Source organism: Panthera pardus, unplaced genomic scaffold (genome assembly GCF_024362965.1).
Source record: "Panthera pardus isolate Hobbes unplaced genomic scaffold, ASM2436296v1 HiC_scaffold_6, whole genome shotgun sequence".
NCBI lineage: Eukaryota > Metazoa > Chordata > Mammalia > Carnivora > Felidae > Panthera > Panthera pardus.
The window spans coordinates 127,789,582-127,813,754 of record NW_026526991.1 but is presented as its reverse complement, the minus strand read 5'-3'; the positions used below and the strand labels follow the sequence as shown (position 1 = coordinate 127,813,754).

The 24,173-nt window shown below is 40.6% G+C and overlaps 1 protein-coding gene across 4 annotated transcripts in view; it reads right to left on the bottom strand.

Moving 5' to 3' along the window:
- Positions 1-12,201: 12,201 nt before the first annotated feature.
- Positions 12,202-24,173, bottom strand: part of FAM107B (family with sequence similarity 107 member B) — a 229,122-nt gene continuing 217,150 nt past the window's right edge. For all 4 annotated transcript variants that reach the window (XM_019460734.2, XM_019460736.2, XM_019460738.2 and 1 more), the window contains 2 exons: positions 15,995-16,145; positions 12,202-15,014 (listed from right to left, as the gene is read on the bottom strand). In XM_019460734.2, coding sequence (XP_019316279.1) covers positions 14,898-15,014; positions 15,995-16,145 — 268 coding nt within the window. In that variant the 3' untranslated portion in view covers positions 12,202-14,897. The remainder of the gene's footprint in view (positions 15,015-15,994; positions 16,146-24,173) is intronic.

The following is a 24,173-nucleotide window of genomic DNA, read 5'->3' as shown; positions in this document are numbered from 1 at the left end:
CACGGTCCCGCGGACATCCCTGGGTGCAGCCGGACCAGCCATGGCTCGGTGAGACCCTCCCACAGAGGGTCAAAGCCACAGTCCCTCAGAGATAAGGGGTCGGGAAAAACAGCCGCATCTGAGAGAAAAGTCAAGAGGGAGGTGCCGCCTGGGGCTTGGTCACGGACGGTGTAAAAGTGGGGAGTGGATGGAAGCCGGAGACAAAGGACAGGTGCGCGATTGCTGATCTGGGAGAACAGGATTCCAACACTACAGACCGGTTGGCTGGGTGAAGCCATTTTCACCAATTCCGCGCATGCGCATACGCACCAACAAGCGCCACAGCAATCCACCCCAGTAGGCTCGCAGCGCCATCTAGTGGAGAAAGGAGCCATTACACTAAGCCCCGCCAGACTAGGCCAACCTCGCGCTTCAGGAACACAAGTCTTTCCTCCTACTTAGTTTGTGGACTATAAAGTGCTTCGTAGTTTGACTTCTAGGGGAAAACGAAGTAATTTCAATCGTATTTCAGTCTGTTCGCTGGTCCATCTATTCAACTTTCTTTTTTTTTCTTTTCTGTTTTCTTTTTCTTGAATACAGAAAAAAAATTTATTTTTATTTTCAATTTTTGTTAAAAATATTTTTCGTTAATATTTTTCTACTATATTTTTTATTTTTGTAAAATTTTCAAGTTCTATTTTACTTCCATCATTTCATCTTATTGTATTTCAGTGTATTCATTTTTTCAAATTTTCAAACGATTTCCTCCCCCCCCCTTTTTTCTCTAATCTAACAAGCCCCTTTCAGCACCACCAAAACACACCTAGGATCTAGCATCATTTATTTGATTTGTGTATGTATGTGTGTGTGTGTTGTTTTTAATTTTTTAATTTTAATTTTTTCATTTTGACTTTTTTAATTTTAATTTTTTTTACCTCATTGATTCTTCTTCTCCCCTCAAAATGATGAAACAAAGGAATTTACCCCAAAAGAAAAAGCAGGAAGAAACGACAGCCAGGGACTTAACCGACACAGATACAAGCAAGATGTCTGAACCAGAATTTAGAATCACAATAAGAATACTAGCTGGAGTCGAAAATAGATTAGAATACCTTTCTGAGGAGATAAAAGAAGTAAAAGGTAGTCAGGATGAAATAAAAAATGCTGTAACTGAGCTATAATCACGGATGGATCCTGTGGTGGCAAGGATGGATGAGGCATAACAGAGAATCAGCGATATAGAGGACAGACTTATAGAGAATAATGAAGCAGAAAAAAAGAGGGAGTCTAAGGCAAAAGAGCATTATTTAAGAATTAGAGAAATCAGTGACTCATTAAAAGGAACAACATCAGAATCATAGGGGTCCCAGAAGAGAAAGAGAGAGAAATAGGGGTAGAAGGGTTGTGTAAGCAAATCATAGCAGAAAACTTTCCTAACCTGGGGAAAGACACAGGCATCAAAATCCAGGAAGCACAGAGGACCCCCATTAGATTCAACAAAAACCGACCATCAACAAGGCATATCATAGTCAAATTCACAAAATACTCAGGCAAGGAAAGAATCATGAAAGCAGCAAGGGAGAAAAAAGTCCTTAACCTACAAGAGAAGACAGATCAGGTTCATAGCAGACCTATCCACAGAAACTTGACAGGCCAGAAAGGAGTGGCGGGATATATTCAGTGTGCTGAATCAGAAAAATATGCAGCCAAGAATGCTTTATCCAGCAAAGCTGTCATTCAAAATAGAAGGAGAGATTAGAAGTTTCCCAGGCAAACAAAAATTAAAGGAGTTCTTAACCACTAAACCAGCCCTGCAAGAAATTTTAAGGGGTACTCTTTGAGGGAAGAAAAGATGAATAAATAAATGAATAGATACATAGATAGATAGATAGATAGATAGATGCCAAAAGCAACAAAGACTAGAAAGGACCAGAGAACACCACCAGAAACGCTCACTCTACAAGCAACATAATGGCAATACATATCTTTCAGTACTCACTCTAAATGTCAATGGACTAAATGCTCCAATCAAAAGACACAGGGTAAGAGAATGGATAAGAAAACAAGATCCATCTATATGTTGTTTGCAGGAGACCCACTTTAGACCTAAAGACACCTTCAGATTCAAAGTAAGGGGATGGAGAACCATCTATCATGCTAATTGTTGACAAAAGAAAACCAGAGTAGCCATACTTATATCAGACAATCTAGACTTTAAGATAAAGACTGTAACAAGAGATGAAGAAGGGCATTATATCATAATTAAGGGGTCTATCCACCAAGAAGACCTAACAATTGTAAACATTTATGTGCCAAATGTGGCAGCACCCAAGTATATAAATCAATCACAAACATAAAGAGACCCACTGATAATAATACCATAATAGTAGGGTACTTCAACACCCCACTTACAACAATGGACAGATCATCTAATCAGAAAATCAACTAGGAAACAATGCCTTTGAATGACACACTGGACCGGATGAACATTTCATCCTAAAGCAGCAGAATATACATTCTTCTCCAGTGCACATGGAACGTTCTCCAGAATAGACGACATACTAGGACACAAATCAGCCCTCAATAAGTACAAAAAGATCAATATCATACTGAGCATATTTTCAGACCACAACGCTATGAAACTCGAAATCAACCACAAGAAAAAATTGGGAAAAGTAACAAATACTTGGAGACTAAAGAACATCCTAGTAAAGAATGAATGGGCGGGGCGCCTGGGTGGCGCAGTCGGTTAAGCGTCCGACTTCAGCCAGGTCACGATCTCGCGGTCCGTGAGTTCGAGCCCCGCGACGATCTCGCGGTCCATGAGTTCAAGCCCCGCGTCAGGCTCTGGGCTGATGGCTCGGAGCCTGGAGCCTGTTTCCGATTCTGTGTCTCCCTCTCTCTCTGACCCTCCCCCGTTCATGCTCTGTCTCTCTCTGTCCCAAAAATAAATAAAAAACGTTGAAAAAAAAAATTTAAAAAAAAAAAAAAAAAAAAAAAAAAAAGAATGAATGGGCTAACCAAGAAGTTAAAGAGGAAATTTGAAAGTACATGGAAGTCAATGAAAATGATAACACCACAACCCAAAACCTCTGGGACACAGCAAAGGTGGTCATAAGAGGAAAGTATATAGCAATCCAGGCCTTCCTAAAGAAGGAAAAAAGGTCTCTGATACACAACCTAACCTTATACCTTAAAGAGCTGGAAAAAGAACAGCAAATATAACCTAAAACCAGCAGAAGACAGGAAATAATATAGATTAGAGCAGAAATTAATGCTGTAGAAACCAAAAACAAACAAACAAACAAACCCCCACAAAAAACAGTAGAACAGATCAATGAAACCAGAAGCTGGTTCTTTGAAAGAATTAACAAAATTGATAAACCATAGCCAGTTTGATCAAAAAGAAAAAGAAAAGGACCCAAATAAATAAAATCAAGAATGAAAGAGGAGAGATCACAACCAGCACTGCAGAAATGCAAACAATAATAAGAGAATATTATGAGCAATTATACGCCAATAAAATGGGCAATCTGGAAGAAATGGACACATTCCTAGAAACATATAAACTACCAAAAGTGAAACAGGAACAAATAGAAAATTTGAACAGACCCAAAACCAGTAAAGAAATCGAATTAGTAATCAAAAATCTCCCAAAAAACAAGAGTCCAGGGCCAGATGGCTTTCCAGGGGAATTCTACCAAACATTTCAAGAAGAGTTAACACCTATTGTCTTGAAGCTGTTCCAAAAAATAGAAATGGAAGGAAAACTTCCAAACTCTTTCTATGAGGCCAGCATTACCTTGATGCCAAAACCAGACAAAGACCCTACTAAAAAGGAGAACTACACACCACTTTCCCTGATGAACAAAGATGCAAAAATCCTCAACAAAATACTAGCAAACCAGATTCAACAATACATTAAAAAAATTATTCACCACGACCAAGTGGGGTTTATACCTGGGATGCAGGGCTGGTTCAATATCTACAAAACAATCAAGGTGATTCGTCACATTAATAAAAGAAAGGACAAGAACCACATGATCCTCTCAATAGATGCAGAGAAAGCATTTGACAAAATACAGCATCCTTTCTTGACAAAAACCCTCAAGAGAGTAGGGATGGAAGGATCATACCTCAAGATCATAAAAGCCATATATGAACGACCCAACGCTAATATCATCCTCAATGGGGAAAAACTGAGAACATTCCCCCTAAGGCCAGGAAGAAGACAAGGATGTCCACTCTTGCCACTGTTATTCAACACAGTATTGGAAGTCTTAGCCTCAGCAATCAAACAACACGAAGAAATAAAAGGCATCCAAATCGGCCAGGAGGAGGTCAAAGTTTCACTCTTTGCAGATGACATGATATTCAATATGGAAAACCCAAAGGATTCCACCAAAAAACTTCTAAAACTGATTCATTAATTCAGCAAAGTTGCAGGATATGAAATCAATGCAAAGACATCCGTTGCATTCCTATACACCAACAATGAAGCAACAGAAATAGAAATCAAGGAATCAATCCCATTTATAATTGCACCAAAACCCATAAAATACCTAGGAATAAATCTAACCAAAGAGGTGAAAAATCTATACACTGAAAACTATAGAAAGTTTATGAAAGAAATGGAAGACACGAAAAAATGGAAAAATATTCCATGCTCCTGAGTAAGAAGAACAAATATTGTTAAAATGTCAATACTACCCAAAGCAATCTACATATTCAATGCCATCCCTATCAAAATCACACCAGCATTCTTCACATAGCTAGAACAAACAATCCTAAAATGTGTATGGAACCATAAAAGACCCCGAATAGCCAAAGCAAAGCAATCTTCAAAAAGAAAAACAAGGCAGGAGGCATCACAATCCCGGACTTCAAGCTGTATTACAAAGCTGTAATCATCAAGACAGTATGGCACTGGCACAGAAACAGACACTCAGATCAATGGAACAGAATAGAGAACCCAGAAACGGACCCACAGAACGTATGACCAACTAATCTTTGACAAAGCAGGAATGAATATCCAATGCTGTTTCAAAGGGGCACATGCACCCCAGTGTTTACAGCAGCACTATCAACAATAGCCAAAGTATGGAAAGAGCCCAAATGTCCATCAACAGATGAATGGATAAAGAATATGTGGTGTGTGTGTGTGTGTGTGTGTGTGTGTGTGTGTGTGTGTACATACATACAATGGAGTATTACTCATCAATCAAAAAGAATGAAATCTTGCCATTTGCAACTACATGGATGGAACTGGAGGCTACCATGCTAAGTGAAATTAGAGAAAGACAAATAACATATGGCTTCACACTCATATGAGAACTTTAAGACACAGAACAGATGAACACAAGGGAAGGGAAACAAAAATAATATAAAAACAGGGAGAGAGACAAAACATAAGAGACCCTTAAATTGGAGAACAGAGGGTTACTGGAGGGGTTGTGGGAGGGAGGAGGGGCTAAATGGGTAAGGAATCTACTCCTGAAATCATTGTCGCACTATATGCTAACTTGGATGTAAATTTTAAAAAAGTAAATTAATTAAATAAATTAAATTTTAAAAAAGAATGAAAGAAACAAGGAAAGATGTTACCTGGCAATACTACTGTCACTGGGGAGACTGTGGGCTGATCGCCATCACCCCCCTCCACAATCTCCCTCCCGCTGCTGGTACTCACAAGAAACAGAGGTTTCAAACTGGTCTTATTTTTGGAAGAAATGTCTGTGAAGCAGAAGGGAAGATCAAGGATAAAGAAGATTCACATTTAATTTAAAACATTATCTGAACTGGGGCACCTGGGTGGCACAGTCGGTTAAGCCTCCAGCTTCAGTTCAGGTCATGATCTTGTGGTTTGTGGGTTGGAGCAAGTCGGGCTCTGTGCTGACAGCTCAGAGCCTGGGATCTGCTTCAGATTCTGTGTCTCCTTCACTCTCTGCCTCTCCCCGACTCACACTCTCTATCTCAAAAATAAATTTTAAAAAACTAAAAATTAAAAAAAAAAATTATCTGAACTGATCATTTCCACTGCCTCCCTCCAGAGAACATTTATGTGATCATCTACACAGCAATAAAACCATCTGACTTAATGTATATATTTTCTTAATTTGCTCCTATGGTTCTTACCTTGTAGGTGTTGATGTGGCATTTTATTTAATGCTTGTTATTATTTATTACGTCTTATGCAATGCCTTATCTCTGAACAAGATTATAAACCCCTCAAGAGCTGGGATCACCTCCCAGCAAGATATTTCCTAAACATATCCGGTAAGTAATTTTAGTTGGTTGATCTGGCTGCTTATCTTTAGGAAACACTGAAATCATTAAGGAAGGAAAGGGGAATGTAAAGAACGAGCACACACCGAAAACAACCATCTCTGGATAACAAAGGCACCAACTCATCACCCTGAAGCCAATTTATAGTAGTCAGAAAATAGTCTTTGCTCATTTGAGGTTACACAGTGAATATTCTCTGTGTTAACGTCCTGGTGTGGCTGTTAGCTCCAGAGAGGCTCCCTATGAAGCCTGATTCTGGTTCCCGGTTCCTTGTGTAACGTTCTGGCCGCCTGGTTATGTGATGGTTTAATCATGCTTCTTCCCTCCTTGTTGGCACCTGCCTGACACAGGTGCAGTCATTCCCCTGGAATCTCTAGAATGAATACATAACCATCTGCAAATGCCCAAGGAGGTACCCAGGGGAGTGCACCTCCAGTTTCGATGGCGAAGTCGCAACAGCTGCCACCTGTGTTCTCTGTGGTGCCTTCCATCCTCAGCCCACCTCTAGCCCAGCTTCTACCAGGCCTCCATCAAAGGCCAAGAGTCACCATTCCTCAGTCCTTGGCTAGCTCCTCTTCCAAGCTTAAATCTTGAGCATTACTCAGGAGCAGAAAGAGACATGGAAGTATTCTTAGCAATATGACGGAGGCCCCATTTGGAGTCAAGGGAGGAGGTGAACAGAAGTTTCGCCATCATCCAAGAGAGAATAGGGGCCAGGAAGGTCCTGTGCGCACAGGGCGCCTTAAAAGTTCATTAGTGAACTGCGTTTCCTCACGTTCCCAAGCACCTTGGCCTTGGCCAATAAAAATAACAGGAGGAAAAATGTAGTTAATCCTATGACCACAGTACCTTAAAACTCCAGTGGCAGGGCAAATATTTTAAAGGGCAAAGTTGTTTTCATGGTGAAGCCTGCAGGTGGATCCCTTACAAGGAGCCATGGCTCAGGTCTCTGTTCCATCACTGGGGGTCGACATAGAGCTGAAAGCTTCGTCACTGCCATTCTGGAGCCTACGCTTCTCTTTCTTCCTTCACTGGACTCCTTTTCTCTTTGCCTCTACATCAATTATAGGCCTGTGTGCTTAAAATAATTGGATTCTTGACAGTTTCTTAAAACGGATTCACTTTTACTCTGCTATTTTGGAACACTGAAATCATTCTGTTGTAATCTCTCACCATACATACGCTCTCCATGCAAATAATCATGAAATGAATCGCATTTAAATTTTAAGAGATAATTTTGTATGAAGTAGACATATTTTCCAACTCTTTGCTTCTTATGCCCTTTTAAATACTAGCGATTCAAGAACACATTCTTATTGTATAAAACTTTTTGAATATAAAAATATACAGGTGAAACATGGATGCCCCCTTTTACTTCTGATTCCAGTTGCCTTCCCTGTCCCATTGTTGACATGATCGATAGACTTCCAGTCCTAGTTGTAAGCATTCATATATATATATATATATATATATATATATATATATGGGCATATTGCTATATATACATATATATTAAATATATATTATTTTCATGTAAATGAAATTATACTATGTGTTGTTCTACAGCTTGCTTTTTTTTATATAACAAGATAGCTTCAAAGTCTTATTTCCATATATGTACAATAATATAATAATAGTCCATAGACACAAATAGGGAAGTATTATACTTAATCTAGTAAGCTACAACTATATAGTTGGGTTGTTTTCCTGAGAATTGCTGCAGATGGCCAACCACCCTTGTGCACATGAATATTCCTGAAGGCCAAATTCCTAGAAATGTAATTGTGTGTCACAGGATATGTGTGTTTTTAAAAGCTTTATTGATGGATTACTCACATACCCTAAAAGTTCGGGGTGGGTATTAGAATATTTATGTTAATATGATTATTAGTATATTTAAAGAGTTACACGACCATCACAATTTTATTTTAAATCATTTCCTTCACCCCCAAAAAGAAACCTTATGCCCATTTGCAGCCCCATTCCCATCGTGCTCATCCCCCGCCCTAGGCAACCACTACAGCACTTCCTGTATCTACTCTGGACATGGCACATACATGTAACCACACACTGTGTGGTCCTTGGTGTTTGCCTTTTTTCACTTAGCTTGCTTTTTTTGAGGTTTATCCATGTGGTACTTTATCCATGTATCAATACTTCATTCCTTTTCATTGCTCAATAATATCCCACCATTGGGATATACCAATTTGCCTATCCACTCACCGGCTGATAGACATTTTGGACGTTTCCACTTTTTAGCCACTATGAATCACATTGCCGTGAACATCTGTGTGCAAGACTTTGCACCCACAGATGTATGTTTTTGTTTCCCTGGGGATATACTTAGGAGCAGAACTGTGGAGTCATGATAGATCTATGTTTGACATTGTATGAAACTCCTGGACTTTTCTAAAGTGGCTGCACCATGTTATATTCTCACCAGTATCCTAGTCAACACCTGTCTTTTTGACTATCTTCTAGAGGATGTGAAGACATGTGTGTTTTAGAGCTGGCTTTACCAATTTGCACTCCCACCAAAGGTGTCTATATAACAGTAACTATTTCTCCACATCCCCAATGAGAGTATTTTGTTTTAAGAATATATATTTTCATAAAGCATGGGCATGTGCTTATTTCTAGCTATGCATACAGTAAAGAATAAATATAGGAAATCTGAAAGATTAAGAAACTAGAAAAAGCAGTACAAGAAGTTAAGACTGATCATCATCAGTGGTCATATGTCACATATAATAACCAAGAAGAAAAGGAGTCACTGATCAGATAGTCACAAACTTACATGGATATAACAGTACGCCCAAGATAATAGTCAGATGTCTCAAAGAATTCATCACAGACTTGATGATTCTTTATAGACAAAATCTCAACATGATCCTACTAATTAACCTCAATATATCCCACGGATCCTACATGATATTGATAAGACATATCTGAATTTCAATAATGTTAATGGACAAGATCAATGTCTCATACAAGCAGGATGAATTAGGCAATGCTGGCCATGCAAAATTAAAGAATACTTTGTTTCTGGTGGGACACCTGGGTGGCTCAGTCGGTTATGCATCCGACTCTTGATTTCGGCTCAGGTCATGATCTCACGGTTGTGGGATGGAGCTCCACGTTGGGCTCTATGATGGGTGTGAAGCCGGCTTGCGATTCTCTCTCTCCCCCTCTGTCCCTCTCCCCTACTCGTGCAATCAATCAATCCATCAATAAACAAACTTCAATTCTGGGAAAGACATCAAGTTCCAAAAAATTAAAGTAACATACATGGTAAGATATTTAAAAATCCCATGACAAAGGAAGTAAGAATTATAAAAAGACTTAACGCAAGGCCTGGGGCTCGTGGTTTAATTGGCTTGGACTATGCAGCCAGGCTCCATGTCCTTAGATGGCGCTCTCAGTCAGTCTGAGGAATTCCTGTTCTCCTAGGCTGTGTGTAAGATTATTAAAACCCCAGGAAACATAGTGAGATAGGACTGAATTCCCTAGGAGGATATGAAACTAAATACAGCCCTAATAGTAGGAAAGTATTTCCAAAGTAAATGGTTTTTGACATAAAGCTCACAAATTAATTTGTGAAATATGGGAGTTATTTTTAATAATGTGTTAATCACTATACTCAAGTGTGATGGTCAATTTTGCGTGTCAACTCGACTGGGCCACAGGGCACCCAGATTGAACATTATTTCTGGGTTTGTCCATGAGAGTGTTTCCAGAAGAGAGTGGCATTTGGGTCAGTGGGCTCAGCAGGCTAGCCTCCCCAGGGTGGGGGACCTCGTCCAATCCGCGGAGGGCACTGAGGTCCTGGCAGAACAGAAGAAAAGAGGAAGGGAGGTTTCACTCCCTTTCTCTCTCTGCCTGACTTCTGAGCTGGGACATCAGTCTTCTCCTGCTCTCAGACTAGGAGTCACATCATCCATCAGCTCCCCCTGGTCATCAGGCCTTCAAAACCCAACTTTCTCACACCATTGGCTCTCCTGGGTCTCCAGGTTGCAGACAGCAGACAGGGGAACTTCTCAGCTTCCACAACTGCGTGAGCTAATTCCTCATAAGTCTGTCTGCCTGCCTGTCTGCCAATCAGTCAACCAATCAGATCTTGCACTAAATCTTTGGTATTTCCTCTTGGCTCTGTTTCTCCAAAAACCCTTGATACATCAAGCATGGTTCACATCCTGTTTCAAGAGCTTGAAGGTTTCAAAATAATTAGGCATACTAAACCTGTAATCACACTTTAAGAGGTTTTAGACAATTTAATTAGTTTATATTTACAATACATACTTAAATGTCCAATGGGGTGCCTGGGTGGCCCAAGCCCCAATCACTCGGGTGATCAAGCCCCGAGTCAGGCTCTGCACTGACAGCATGGAACCTGCTTGGGGTTCTCTCTCTCCCCCCTTTCTCTGCCCCTCCCAAAATAATGCTCTCTCTTAAAATAAATAAACAAATGAAAAGTTAAAAAAAAAAAATCGAGTCACAAAGCCACTAAGCAGGGCCAGCGTGGGGATGGTGGCCGAGCGAAGGCAGGAGGTGGGTGACATATGGGGGGGCTATGAAAATAAGTAGGTACATGGAGAAGGCTTTCACTGCTAGAGAAAGAAGCAACAAGTACGGAAATGGAAAAGCCAGCATGTACTACTGGGTTACATTTGAGACTATCAATGTGAACTCATAATTTTTGATCACCATAGATACAAAAATAAAATCAATACAAATGTGTAAATACACATTCACACTGACACACACAAATATGTTCCCTAACCCTTAGGGGCCTGGGAACAACACCACTCAGCAGCAATCAACATCGTCTCGATAAATAACCAAGCGTCCTTTTTCCCAGACTCTGGTTGACGATTACCATCATGCTAGGAGACCTAGGAACAAGTAGGAAGACATTCAAAACATCTCAGCTGATAATCAGACTGCATCTTCTCAAGAGAAACAAAAAAAAGAAACTGTAAATGTGAGGCTACCTCAGAAAGATGTTATTTACCCAAGACCTTAGAGAGAAAACACTTCATTTCTCTTTATACCAGTAAATGTAAGCCTGGTAGTTGTATTCCAATACTTGTTAGCTGCAATTAGCATTTTAAACGTTCTCAAACACTTTAATTGCCCTCTGCTTTTTTCACATCTATTACTATTTACTCGAAGAAACAAGCAAGCGTAGAGTGGTTCGATGAAATGGAGTTAATGGCCTCAAAACTGCCCCCTTGGGAAACTGCCTGGTTATTACAAGAATGCAGTTGTAGCTCGAGTCGTGTTTTTAACCCATCTTCTGCATTGCCCTTTAGAACTCATGGTTTACCCTTGGATGTAGAAAATCTTCACTGCCCTGAGTACATTTCATTTTCAAAATAGAGTCTAATACAGCTGGGTAATCAAACTGAGTAGTAACTCGGGGCTGGAAAAAAAAAAGGCACAGAGAGACTGGAATCTCCAAACTATTTTAACTAATAGTGCAGTATAATCAAGCATACAGTTTCCCAAAGTCACTTTTGGAGGGTAACATTAACCTAGCTAAATAAGCAGAATAATTTCATGGTCACACCTCAGATATGTTATATATACTAGCTCACGGCATTAAAAAATGGCCCTTGCCAAAATACACCTCCCACTGTTCTACCAGGCAACTTAGAATTCAGAATCCTTTGATCTGACGGACAGCTAGCTGCTGCTAAAATACCACATATTTTATACAAAAAGTAGCATGATCCCTTACCATGAATTTGTTTGACACAATGAATTGTCAGCCTGACTGAAGCAAGACAGAGGACATAACTGATGGGGGCGGCGGGGGGTGTCAAAGAGGACAGTCACCAAAGGAAGACCCTAAAATCACCTTCTACTGAAGGTGAACACAGCAACCCCCCTTCGGTTCCAGATATCCACCTCCAACAGATCAGACAAACACAGCTGCGTGGTCCAAGCGCGTGGTGATTTTTATTAAGAATAACTTTGGTTCTAAGAATTCCACCCTCAGTTCTGTAATACTTTCCATTAAAAACAATTATACAAGAGCAAATACAAAAAATATTAAATTATGAAAACAAATCCATTAAGGCTCCCTTTATATATATTATATACACTCAAACAAGTCAAGATTTTTCAGAGTAGAAGAATAAAGTCAACTGTTGCAGCTTAGAAAGCAACACTACTTTACTACCAGGAGACTATAAAACACTGAACTATTTTAAGAAAACCACAGAGTGGAAAAATGGAGCCATTTCTGTCAAAAAGTGGCTCAAAGCACAAAACTGCCCGGATGTTCAGGAGTCCTAGGGGTTTGGACCGTACAGTATTAACGTGTGGAGGGGAGACTGGCACCCTTTTAAACTCAGGCTTGTGAGCTGAGCTGAGCTGACGGCTTCAGGGAGCTTCTCGACCTGTACATCCCACTGTTTGGTCATAAGACATCACCTCACGCTATTTACAAGTCTTCTGGCCAGACCTTGTAGTACTCGCTACATGTAACTGTGCAGACTGGGGAGTGAGACTGGGAGGGAGATGCTTTTGTCATTTTTCTTCCCAGTGAAGAACGAATTCTAGGTAAGTTCTAGGAACAGAATCGGTCCTTCTAAAGGAGTCTGTTGGGGACCCTTGAGAATTCTATCGAGTGGCAGAATTACTTCAGAGACGCAGGACTTAAGATCCAACATCCAGTTAGGTGAAAGGCTATGAGCTAGTCCTGAATCTTCATCCTGCAAATCTCATCATTGGTCCATATACACAAAGACAGCACTCCAGTCAGCGTGCAATCAGAAATGTACCTTCAAGAGGATCACGTGACATACCTTCTTCTCTCAAAAAGAAGGAGGATGGAAAAAAAATAGTTACCATTCCATCCTTCAAAAGTAGACTATTACAGAGCAACATTTTATCTTCAGCATCTCATGTTTCGTTCAAATAATACCCACTGGTGAGAAATCACCCACTGCGGGTGTGGTCGACATGTCCTCTAACTGGCAGTATGTGCTGTCTCTGTGTTTACCTTCATCTTGTTCACATGAGGACTGAGTATGAGCCTGTCAACTATGGAAACTAAAGCATTCCCATAGAAAGCTAATTTCTACTATGCTTATTAGGATTAAAAGCTCGGGATCCAGTTTTCTATGAGCCTTTAAAGGAGAGGACTCTGCAATGTAGAAATTACTGGCTGAATCGTCTGGATGGAGAACATACTGAATCCACATGAATTCTTCCAGATCACCCCCAGTAAAATGTACCAGCGGTAATAAAACGTACTTTGCGTAAGGATTTCGCTGTTGTCCGCCTGGGACTCACTTAGGATAGCAAGCTAGCTGGTGTGCGGAAGCTGGGTGGCCTCTCCCTTCACCTCAGCATTTCCTGAGGTGCATACGGTGGTCACCACCGCTGACAGAGCAGCGAAAGAGTCTTTCTTCACCGGAAAAAAAAAAAAAAAAAAAAAAAAAAGGCAAAGCAGTATGTGATCCTTGATCCGAAATTTCCAAAACTGGGAATTCTAATGATATCCAAAATGTACAGATGCTATCAACCTTCCACCTAGGCCTCCTGGAGACCGATCTACGTTTGTTTCACATTAGAATACCCAGACAAGTCCTCCTTGCCTGGCTCCCGAAGGGAGTTTCCCCCACACTGTTCTCAAAGATTTGGACCCTCTACTTTTGACACTGAAGTTGGGTTATATGGAACTAGTTTTTATACTCCAAAGGAGCAGAAGGATTGTTTCATATAAAGGGACTAGCTCGGCAAGAAATTCAAACACAAAACAAAACAAGATCCTAATAGTTATCAAAGCAAGAATTGGATTTATACAATGTGCCTTCTCTGAACTGGACCGTCACTATGGAGCATTCTAGTATCAGAGAACCAAAAGCAATTAAAATAAGATCAAGATGGACCTTTATGTGTTTTTTGTTTCCGTATGTTTTACGTGTAACTTGTTTGCGTATTTTTAGGTATTTTTGTTTCCATGTTTTTAAACCTTCTCACCCTATTTCTGAATCTTAATGCCAACAAAGGTAACAGCTGTGCTCAACATTAACATCAACATTCTCAGGTGTCAACCTAACACGGGTGACAGTAGGACTACACAAGACAATTCTGGATTCTCAACAGAGAATTTACAAATATAAGATGTAACAGATCAATGCCTTTCTATGTGATCTAAATTATCTAGCAGATACTTAAAGGAAAAAACAAAACACGTTTTGTTTTTTTGTTTTTTGTTTTTTGTTTTAGATTTTAGAAGGAGAAAGGCTCTCTGCCCCACTAAACTTGGACTGAAAGAAAAACCAAGTAGTGCAATTCTGAAGAATTTATTCCAGTGTCCTCTTTCTTTTTTGCTGTTGTGGTTTTGTTTTTGTTTTTTTTAAGTCTTTGAACACAGGTTCACTTATCCCAACTTAAGTGCTGGTCAACGTCCTTCATTTGGCGAATAGAAATCAACTGTCACAGGTCATTTATCCACCCAGATTGTAGGAAAACCAAAACCAAATCCTTTTTAAAGTAACAATTCTCTGCTGGCTGGGGTTCTCTCCAGGGGCTTCTGCCCTGAGCTTAAGTGCTGCGGAGACACCTGCACACGGCCTCCCCGTGTGGTGTGCTGGGCGCGCGGTCTCTGTGGCCCAGGCCTACGACTCCTGCGCTTGGGCCACTTCTTGGCCTGTTCTCCTGAGATTGCCTTTAACCTTCACAAACTCTGGGGTGTTTTCTTGTTCTTCTTGCAATTTCTGCTTCTCAAGTTCATGCTAAATGAAATTCAGAAACAGGAAAATTATTTACAAAATGAGAGGCTTTTCGAAACACTCCTCCTCTTTCCAAAGTCCCTAACACCTTCATTTCCCAGTGGAGGAAATTCTCTCCCAGTCTCCACCTTAGGTGTATATATGTACGGACATGTGCAGGGCCTGGGGTCGTCCTGCGAGGGAGCAGCAGCCCCCCCGGGTGGTACTACCAGCAAAACCAAAACCAAAAACCCAAAAATCAAGGCTACGGAAACAGGATCCCGAGACCAATGTGCAGTTGGTTGGTGAGGCTGAATCTCACTCAATTGCTTGAGCTCCCCAGTGCTCTGCTGTGAGTTCAGTGATATTCCCCAGTTTGGGCTTTGCCTCCTGAATCCTTGTCTTTACCTCATTTGAATGTGTTTTATTTAGCCCATTAGCTGACATTCTGTCTCATAGTTTCCTTTTGTGAAATCAGCATTTACATCTGACAGGTCTGGTAAATTTTGCTTGTTCCAACATTCTTATTTCTCAGGACAGAAGAGATAACTTTTGAGAGGAGTCAACCAGAGAAAGTCAAATACTGCATGATCTCCCTTATTCGTGCAATCTAGAGAAACCAAAACTGTAAACGCAGAGAGTAAAATGGCGGCTAGCAGGGGCTGGGGAAACGGGAGAGATGTTGGTTAAGGGTAGGAACTTGCAACCAGTAGGGAAGTAATACACAGCACAGCACAGTAATTACAGCCACCAAAACTACACTATGAACATAAACAAACAAAACTACGCTATGAACAGAAACACGCTAAGTGGCTAGACCTTTAGTTCCCAACGCTGAAGAAATGATAATTACGTGATGTGACGGGCGCTAGCTAACGCTTCAGTGGCAAACACACCGCAATATAAATGCACCAAGTCAGCACGCAGTACACCTTAACTCACATAATACTGAATGTCAGATGGATCTGAATAAAGGAAAAAGACAACTTTCATCTCACTCTCACCTGCTCCAGCTTCTGCTGCCGTTTTAATAGTTCTATTTCCAAGTCAGATTTCTTCTTTTGTGCTTCTTCTTCTTTCTGCTTTATTACTTGATCTCGTTTTCTCTTTTCCATCACCTTTTGCAGTTCTGGCTTATTCTGAGGGGCAAGACCCCTGCATAAATAAGTAAATAAATAACAAAATTAGAAAGTCTTAATCTTAAAAACAAAAACAAAAGAAAGTTTTAATCTAATGGGCACACCCATCATGAACAGAAATTTACGGCGTCAGCCACAGAAAAGGGGTCTACTGAATTAGGAGCATCACTATGATGCCTACTAGCTGCCAGTCAGCACGGGTGGTGTCAGGAATTCACGAGCATGGAAGAGAGACAAGAACAACTTCCAAGAGTACGCAAAATGCATTCATTCAATAAAAATGGACTGAGCACCTACTGTGTGCCAGATACTAGGCTATGTAAAGGGTAGTGAGGATGGTTTGGAGGGGGGAAGGTCGGAATAGCAGGCTCATTCAATGGGTATTATGATCGCTTATGATGCTGATGGAGACGGAGAAGATGGAGATGACAGAGAAGAGGAGGACAGGGATGACACAAGATGAGGAAGGTGGAGGTGGAGAAAACAGAGATGGAGATGATGGGGATGGAGATGACAGAGGAGAACAGAGATGATGGAGATACACAGAGATGGTGAGGATGGAGATACCCAGAATATGAGGTGCCTCCACCTGAAGTTTTAGGGAAACCTTCCCAAGATGCAACGCATCCGACCCTTGGTTTCACCTCAGGTCACGATCTCATGGTTCGTGAGATTGAGCCCTCGTCGGGCTCTGTGCTGACAGCACGGAGTCTGCTTGGGATTCTCTCTCCCTCTCTCTCTCAAAATAAATATTAAACACACACACACACACACACACACACACACACACACACACACATACATATTGCCTAGAGTTAGGCTAGCACAGAAATGTAAACAGCAAAATGGCCCTGGACCCCTCTTCCAAAATTCTCAAATTTGTCGTAGGGCTCTTGTACACCAGAAGGCACGTCTAAGATTTCATCACTGCTGGGGGCAGAGAATTCTGATCCCTTGACTCCTAGTGCTCCATACAGTGGAACTGCTTCAGATGTGTAGTTTACTACTGATGATGCACGGAAATCAGGCTTCAGGGAAATTTTACTTTTCTAAGAGATAAATCAGGCTGCCTTCTTTGCAGATGGGGAGAAACAAAAGCAAAACTTAGACCATTCCCTAGCAACCCTGCACCCAAAATGTTTGGGGTAAGTCAAGGACATTTCCTTAGGTGGAACTTCTATGTTTAACTGTTAGCTAGGACATTGCTGGTTTCTATTTTTCTACCATTTCCTTAAGATTTCTTCAGTCCAGGCTTTCCACGGTGCTGGCTCAGTCAGCCTACCTCCTCCTGTCTTCCTTCTCTCTTTAGCAACTCTCCACTAGCTCTCAAGTAATCTCAACTTGATACTAACATTTACTAAGAGCATTTAAAATAAAAATGAAACAAACCACAGAACAGGAAGAACATCATCAATTTCAGGCAGCATAGGGTGGAAGTGATGGTGGGCGTATTCACTCTCACACACCCACACACATGCACACTTGACCTGTCAGTGACCCAGGCTTTTCTGGGCAGCAGGAAGGGCCCTACTGAATCAACTCAGGACTGAGATGGGCCCATGCACCTTCCCACGCACCTTCTGGTCCTGCTGATGGTGACTGCTAGTCTGTAATTCAGGAATGTCTACCTTGGTGGTGGTTCTCTAAACTATTTCAATCAACCAATGTGTCTCAGCATCTGGGAGTCATCTGAGTAACTGTTAAATCAAATAACAATTTCCCAAGTGTGGGCTCTGGCTGCAAGAAACTCGTCAACACACTCCTCTCAATGTCTTTCAAGTTCACACTATTTCATCTGTAAACAAATCCTCAATTTCACACTTCTTCATTTATCTAACTATAATTTTTTAAGATTCTGGCATCTCCCCTATCTCCATTTTTTTAATCACAAATGTTTCAAAGTTGTTTACTGAGTAAAGATCAGTATATGCCATCACTACAGATAAAGGATGCATAGTCAAAATAACATGTATCTTCACTTTCCCAATTTTCATTAGCAGAAATTTTAGTAAAAAAGAAGAATGAAAAGCATTAAATTCAGCCAAAAAAAAAAAAGAAGAAACAAAGGAAAGGAGATGAGTTACTTCTGTGATTTAATTAGTGTGTTTTGCAGTTACTAAGATCTTATGATGGGGGCACCTGGGTGGCTCAGTCGGTTGAGCGTCCGACTGTTGGTTTCAGCGCAGGTCATGGTCTCACGGTTTCGTGGATTTGAGCCCCTCATCACTCTCCATGCTGACAGTGCGGAGCCTGCTTGGGGTTCTCTCTCTCCCTCTCTCTCTGCCCCTACCCGACTCACGCTATTTCTGTCTCTCTCAAAATAAATAAATTTAAAAATAAAGATTTAAAAAAAAAAAGATCTTATGGTATCGACAGAAGTATCGAGGAACTATTCTAGAAGTTAAACATGAAGTGTAATAAAAACTACTTATGGTACTTTGCTCACAATAAATGTAAGTGGCACCTGAGCATAAGAAAATATGTTTGTAAATAATCTGAGTAAAGACCCACTCAGTTCCATGACTATTAAAAAGCTTCAGTAGGATACCACAGACAGAATTAAGGGACTTAAATTTTAGGATTAAGAATTTAGCTATCTACATAATTGAAATTTCAAAAATTTTCCTTTCCCTTTATTTCACTGGCAAAATTAACCTCAACGGTTATTAAATTCTTCTGGATTATGCAAAGGATGCTCAACAACTTTGATGTATGAACACTAAGCTGGCATTCTGCTGCAGCCTATGAATGGGTTTAACTAACATCCAGTATTCATTTTCTAGTCAAAGACTTTACACAATGGAGACAGTAAGATAAAATATTTAGCCACAGAAAGCTCAGGGAAATGGTGCTTATCTGATAAATGTTCTGCACTTACAGCAGTCAAAAAGTCATGCAAATTTAGTTAATATTTTATCACAGAAGATCACTTCACTTTCTGTGCTGAATGGAAAGTCAAGCACTGCCCATATGATTCTGAGTTGAAAACTGGATCAGCCTGTAGAGAGTGCCCAGAGACAAAAACAAGCCACTCCAAATCTCATGGACTATAGTGTCATTCTTTGCATGCTAACAGCTGATTTCTCTTTAATCACTTCTGACAGATACAATTAACAAGCACTTTCAATTCCTCTATGATTGACAGGTGCTTAAGTCCTGATGGCTTTGCACCACTCGACACCAACAGTTATTTCTGGGTCTAGTTCCTGTGACTATAATGTGACAGAGGACACCCAAGATAGTTTTTTAAATTCGTAAGTGCTCTTTGCAAAAACAAAACAAACAAAAAAAAGGTAGGTAACATATGCACCCATATATGTAAAAGTAAAAGCACACCTAAACTCCCTGTTAAGCAAATCTTGGGAGCACCACATACACTGTATTCTATGTGGTTAGAATTGTACAGAGTAGAGTCCTTGCCCCACGGACCATTTCCCATTCTTACACCCACAGATAACTAAGACTTTGGTCTGTCCTCTTCCATACTTTCTATGGCCTCCTCCTCATTCTTCTGAACATCTGCCTAAGATGTCATGGCACAGAAGTGCCATCATTTTCCCACTCCCCTGACAAACATTTAGGTTGTTTCCAGTTGCTCCCTATTAAAAGCAATGCAGCAATGAACTTCCTTATACATGTATACCTGCCCTTTTATAGAACTATTTCTGTTGGCTAGATGCAAAAAAGTACAACTGCTGGCTGACCAGCACATTTTACATTTCAGTGGATATTTCCAAACTGCCCTCCAAGAGAGGCTCCAACAATTTATCTTTCTACCACTAGCGATGACATGTACAGACAACTTTTGAAGGTACATTTCACATTTGACATAAACCACTGAATACATCAAGGGACAGACTGGAAGGGTCTATATTCATTCACTCCACCCCCACCCCAGACACATAAAACCCATAAAGGTGAAATTCCCTCTCTCCTCACCTGGGAGAGCACGGAGCCAGAGGCAAGGGCTGGCTCAAACCCTACCGGAACAGCTCCCCTCCCCACCCAGCCAAATATCTCCTGGCCTAATTTTTTTCTTAGGGTGGAAGGGGAGGGTTGCATTTGGATTTCAAGTCCTTGATCTTTAAATCTTGGAATCTTCTGGTTTGACCTGTCTTTATCTACATTTTTGGCTTGAGTCATTTCTACCTGCATGGATTCTAAATGCAAATACTTCTAACTCAACTTCCCATATTTTTTGCCACGTGGTACAGCAACAAGTATCTACTGAGGAACTATCTGTCCAGCAAAGCATATAAAATGAACAACGAAAATCACAGGAAACGAAATTGCTGACTGGGAGGTACAAGCCAAAGAACCAATTTTAGAGATGTGTTTAGGTGATTGGATATTCTATATCTGTGACCAAAAGTACTTTGTAGAGAAAATAGAATCTCTCTAAGTTATATAAGAAATATCCCTACATTTTTAAGACCTCTCAAGCACTTTTTTTTTACATTTTTATGTTTGAGAGAGAGAGCTTGAGTAAGGGCGGGGGGGGGGGGGGGCAAAGAGAGGCGAGCAGGGATGGGGGGACAGAGGATCTGAAGCAGGCTCTGCGCTTCAATCCCTACATTTTACAGCATCAAGACTGCTGTGGGGCTCAAACTCATGAACCGTGAGATCATGACCTGACTGAAGTCAGATGCTCAATCGACTGAGCCACCCAGGTGTCCCGAACACTCATCTTTCAACTACAAAAACTAATTTCTTTTGAAATCTGCCAACTACAAAAAATAATGCCTCTTGAAATCTGCCCTTTAAGCCACTGGGAATACCTACAGAACCTGAGAAGCTGACCAAAGGTCTTCATAATCAGACCTAATGGCAGACTGTAACCAGATCAAAATTTAAAAACTCTTAATCTAAAACTGATCTAGGTCCAAAAGACGGGAAGTAGAGGAGAATTATATCCTTGACAGGGTGTAGGTTTCAGAGTATTTATGAGTATCTACGAGTATTTGTTTTCCTAAACAGTGAATCTGCTTTTATCTTATGATCTCTAAAATGTAACCTGAAAAACTCTGTGAACCAAATGCTCCCGGGTTTTGAGCCAAATTTATGCCTAAGTAGAGCAAAGGTACAGGGCTCCATGGAATGCTTGCTTTGCGTTGATCTCATTTCTGTCTCCCTCTCTTTTCTCCACTTTTTTTTCTGAGTGATACTATTACTCTATTTGGTTTATCTGTATGAATTGCTTTTTATTCTATGTTTATTCTCTGAGTTTTCTTGTATTTATATGTCAAATTAGGGTAACCCCAAGATAACACACACTGGGTTACTGGAAAGATCACTGGTTAAGATAAAATATGGGAAGGTCCTTTACAAATTGTAGAAAAGGAAGCAGACTTTCATTATGATTCAAGCCAAAAACCAAGTACAATTATCCTTTAACCAAATATATATATTATCCCTCTGAAACTTCCTATCATTTGGCACAAAAATTTCTAGATTTTCTAAATTTAGAAATTTTATTTCTAAATAAAAACCCCAGAGTCTCTAGTAAGTATATATGATAGAAGATAAATCAGAGAAGAAACTGCTTGAGACATTTTCACTCCACAAACCAACTGTATTTCTAATGTGAGGACCCCACCAAACTAAGATCTTATCTTCAAAAACCTGAAAACATAGGATGAGATACATGCATTGGATTTTGAAACCCACCTTCCTGCCTTTTCGGTTTCTTTTCCCCCTCTTGATATACTTCAAAACCCAGGCCACAGCCCTTCAGAGAAAAGGGGGAAGAAGCAATGGGAATTTTCAGAAGATGCTACATGGGAGGTGGAACATGGATGGGACTAACTGAACATTTATTTTTTAAATTTATTTATTTTTAATGTTTATTTATTTTTGAGAGAGAGAGAGAGAGAGAGAGAGAGAGAGTGAGTGGGGGAGGAGGAGAGAGGGAGGGAGACACAGAATCCAAAGCAGGTTCCAGGCTCTGAGCTGTCAGCACAGGGCTCAACTCAGGGCTGAAACTCATGAACCATGAGCTAGATCATGACCTGAACCGAAATCGGACGTTCACCCAACTGAGCCACCCAGGCGCCCCGAATTGAGCATTTGTTATACCCCAGTCATTTTAACAGGTATTCACACGTTATTATTTAAAATTTTTTTTAAGTAGGCTCCATGCCAAGGATGGAGCCCAACGTGGGGCTTCAACTCACGATCCTAAGATCAAGACCTGAGCTAAGATCAAGAGTCGGACATTCAACCAACTGAGTCACCCACGTGCCCTTATTTACTTTGTTTTTATTAAATGTTTTTATTTATTTTTGAGAGAGAGAGAGAGAGAGAGAGCGCGCGCGAGCATGATCAGTGGAAGGGCAGAGAGAAAGAGAGACACAGGATCCAAAGCAGGCTCCAGGCTCTGAGCTGTGAGCACAGAGCTGGACACAGGGCTCAAACTCACAAACCATGAGATCAAGACCTGAGCTGAAGTGGGACACTCAACCAACTGAGCCACCCAGGTGCCCCATCCCCTATTTATTTTTTGTAAGAAGGATATTTTTATCCCCCATTTCATAGATGAAGAAACTTGTGTCAGGAAGGGGGACCTTGTCCAAGGTCATAAAGGTAGGTCAAGTTAAATGGCAAACCAGGATTTAGATGATTTCCCTCTAACCTCAGAGCAACATCCTCTCTACACCATGGTACTTGAGGGAACACCAGCATTCTCCCAAATTACTTGAGCTGGGCCTGGCTAAAGAGTCAGCTGTGTAAACAAGGAAAAGAAATCATGGGCCAGAGAAAGTCAGACAGAAGGAAGGTCTATTTTCACAGAAAATGACTACTCTAGAAAATTTGGAACCAGATTCGATTGTACAAACCTATACGTTTTAGATATAACCCAGGGTACTAAGTACATGTTTGTGGAATAATTTGTAGGCTATAATTCAGAGAACAAGTGTGCCAATTTTGGTTTTACCTTTGCCTCTCTTCCGACTTGGAGCCTTTTCATAGATATAACAGAAGAACAAAACCAAACCAAATAAAACAAAAACAGCTTGGGCCAGAATGTCTCTTACTGGAGATCAACCAAGTCCCCTCCTCCCACTTTACAGATAAGGCAACTGAGGACCAAGAGGTAAAAGACGATCAGAAAACCACTCAGTGGCAACTGCTACTCTTTTGGAGTACATTAAACTTTTGATCTTTGTACCAAAATGCAGGCCATCATTTCCCAGGTAAGACTGTCTTCAAACTCTGTGGTCTATTTAGGAACGTACAGTTCTGCTTTGCTTTGGGCATGATATCAATTCTATATATTTTTTCTTTTATGTGACAAAGATGGTTAGAAGCTAAGCACTTATTCAAAAAGGATCAAACGTGCATTCAGTTTAATCAGCATGAATCTAACAGCATACTGGGGCACGCGAATAATGCGTGGCAGGGGTGCACTAGGGAAGGAGAACTGCCGCCAACATCTCTTCACATTTTTTTATTTTTATTTTTAAATTAGGCCTTCCTGCTAAAATGTGACCCGGCTGCTTAACTTGGTCTGTATATCCTTCAGTTCAATGGGTAGCTACTAAGGCTGAGTAAAGAGTAGGGCAATGAATGACCCATAAGGTCCCACAGTTAAGATCAACAGTTTCATTCTGAAGATCCAAGAAGAGCTCCAAAGGAAGCTTAAAGGCTCTTAAATAAAGTAAGTAATTCTGTGTCCTAATAAATAAAAATAATTTTGTATCCTTGGCTCTCCCAGTCAACCTGCCCTGCCCAGAATCACTTAAAAAGCAGACTATACCAACCCAACATCCAAATTTTTTATAGCACACATGGAGCAAACTGTCTACAAAGAAGATAAAAGGTAAATGTTTTCTCTCTTCCAAAAAAATAATAAATGCCCCAAATGTAAGGGGCAAATTCAGAATTTTTACAAATGTAACAAATAAGGTATTCCTCTTCAACTTAGGATACTCTTTTATCCTTAATCGATCCCCTCACATCCAAATTCTAAAGCAGGTGTCTATTCTCAAAGAGGACACAGTTCTGTAGAATGCAGAGTCACTCCAGCAGATGACGGGACTTTATG